The sequence below is a fragment of the Sphaeroforma arctica genome (genome assembly GCF_001186125.1).
Source record: "Sphaeroforma arctica JP610 unplaced genomic scaffold supercont1.6500, whole genome shotgun sequence".
NCBI classification, from domain to species: domain Eukaryota; class Ichthyosporea; order Ichthyophonida; genus Sphaeroforma; species Sphaeroforma arctica.
In genome coordinates this window covers 1-1,640 of record NW_014034058.1, presented here as the reverse complement: position 1 = coordinate 1,640, position 1,640 = coordinate 1, and the positions used below count along the sequence as shown (strand labels likewise).

At 43.7% G+C, this 1,640-nt stretch overlaps 1 protein-coding gene across 1 annotated transcript; it reads left to right on the top strand.

The window, feature by feature from the left end:
- Positions 1–328: 328 nt before the first annotated feature.
- On the top strand, positions 329–1,428 carry SARC_15652 (hypothetical protein; the record flags this gene model as incomplete). Its single annotated transcript, XM_014290232.1, has 2 exons — positions 329–433; positions 1,249–1,428. Coding segments are annotated over 2 exons (285 nt in total), but the record flags the coding sequence as incomplete, so codon positions are not given.
- Positions 1,429–1,640: the final 212 nt, after the last annotated feature.

Sequence of the window (1,640 nt, the reverse complement as noted above, 5' to 3'; positions counted from 1 at the left end):
TATATACGTACACACACACACACACACACACACTATATATATATATATATATATATAATACACTCACACACACACACACATATATATATGTATATTATATATATATCACAAACACCCTACAGAAGGATGTGCGAGTGCGAGGCGCTGTGAGTGTGCGTGTGTATTGTTCGCCTACAATTGCGCCTTCTACTTACACTGCGTGAATACCATGACCCCGGATTCTCTGTGTTGCAGATCTGTCTGATCGACTGACATTTCGTTGGAGTCAATGCGTTAGAATCTCATGTGTGGGAATACGCATGTGGTTATTCCGTCACAGGTCAGATTGGAATGGTGCCGCACACACTGGCGGTAGTACCCAGCCCACGCGAACAGGCGATGCTGTCTCTGCAGCACATTAAGTCTGTGTGCGATGTCGTACGTTCCTCCGCAGGTGTGCACGTTTATGTTCATAAGAAGTGTGTTAGTTTATTAAAAGGTGTGTAAGTTTATGTCCATAGTGAAGTGTGTTAGTTTATTAACAGGTGTGTAAGTTTATATTCACAGTGAAGTGTGTTAGTTCATTGACAGGTGTGTAAGTTTATGTTCATAAGAAGTGTGTTAGTTTAATGTAGTGTGTGCACGTTATGTTCATAAGAAGTGTGTAAGTTTATGTTCATAGGAAATGTGTTAGTTTATTAACAGGTGTGTACGTTTATGTTCATAAGAAGTGTGTTAGTTTAATGTAGTGTGGTAGTTTCTGTTGCTTGCTGTAACGGTCGCACTATTCGGAGATCTGATTGTGTCGATGGTGTCCGCTGATTGTTTAGTTATTTATAGTCAAAGGCATATGCACTGGTCATTGTGGAGAGCAGTCTTAGGTAGCCACTGTGTACGTCGTGTGTGTGCCGAACGTCCTAAAATAGTGAGCCTGTGCTATTTCTGTTACTCGTGGGCGACACTCTGTGTATCCGAAGGTGTCGGTGCTGTTGCACATTTAGGGTTTTAGGGTTTTAGGGTTTACCTGCCTGTTTATTATCTGGTGAGTGTGTACTGACTATGAACACGCCACAGTCGATTGCCGCGCGAGAGCGCCAATTCACAAACACTTGTGAGAATCACCTTTGCTACGAAACCTCACACACTACAAACACTTTTTTGCTGACTGGGGAATGTTCCAAGACCAGCCTAAAACCCTAAAACCTATAAACCCTAAACCTTAAACCCTAATAACCCTGCGCGTACTAACCTTGTACAACCACTACACAGAGCTGGTGGTGGGTGGGCTGTGCTATGTGAGTGCTGTTTCTCATGTTCCGTATGCCATGGACGCCCTCAGACGTTTGGGCATGTCATCGTGCTGTGTGGTGTACGCTGTGGTGGGATGTCTGCCAAAGAATGCTGACGTGGAGTGGGATCTAGTTGCCATGACAACCGATGCGACCAATGGTAGGGTGGCGAGGGCGTGTTATTTTGTGTCTTTGGAATTTAGAACACGCTCTATTCATAGATACTGAATACACATGTAAGGGGTCATGGTGTGGTTTTGTACCAGTACTGTGTGTATGTGCGCTAGCTTAGCGCCTCAGTGCAAACGCAGAGTATAAATATATATATATATATATATACACTCACACACACACACACACACACACACACAC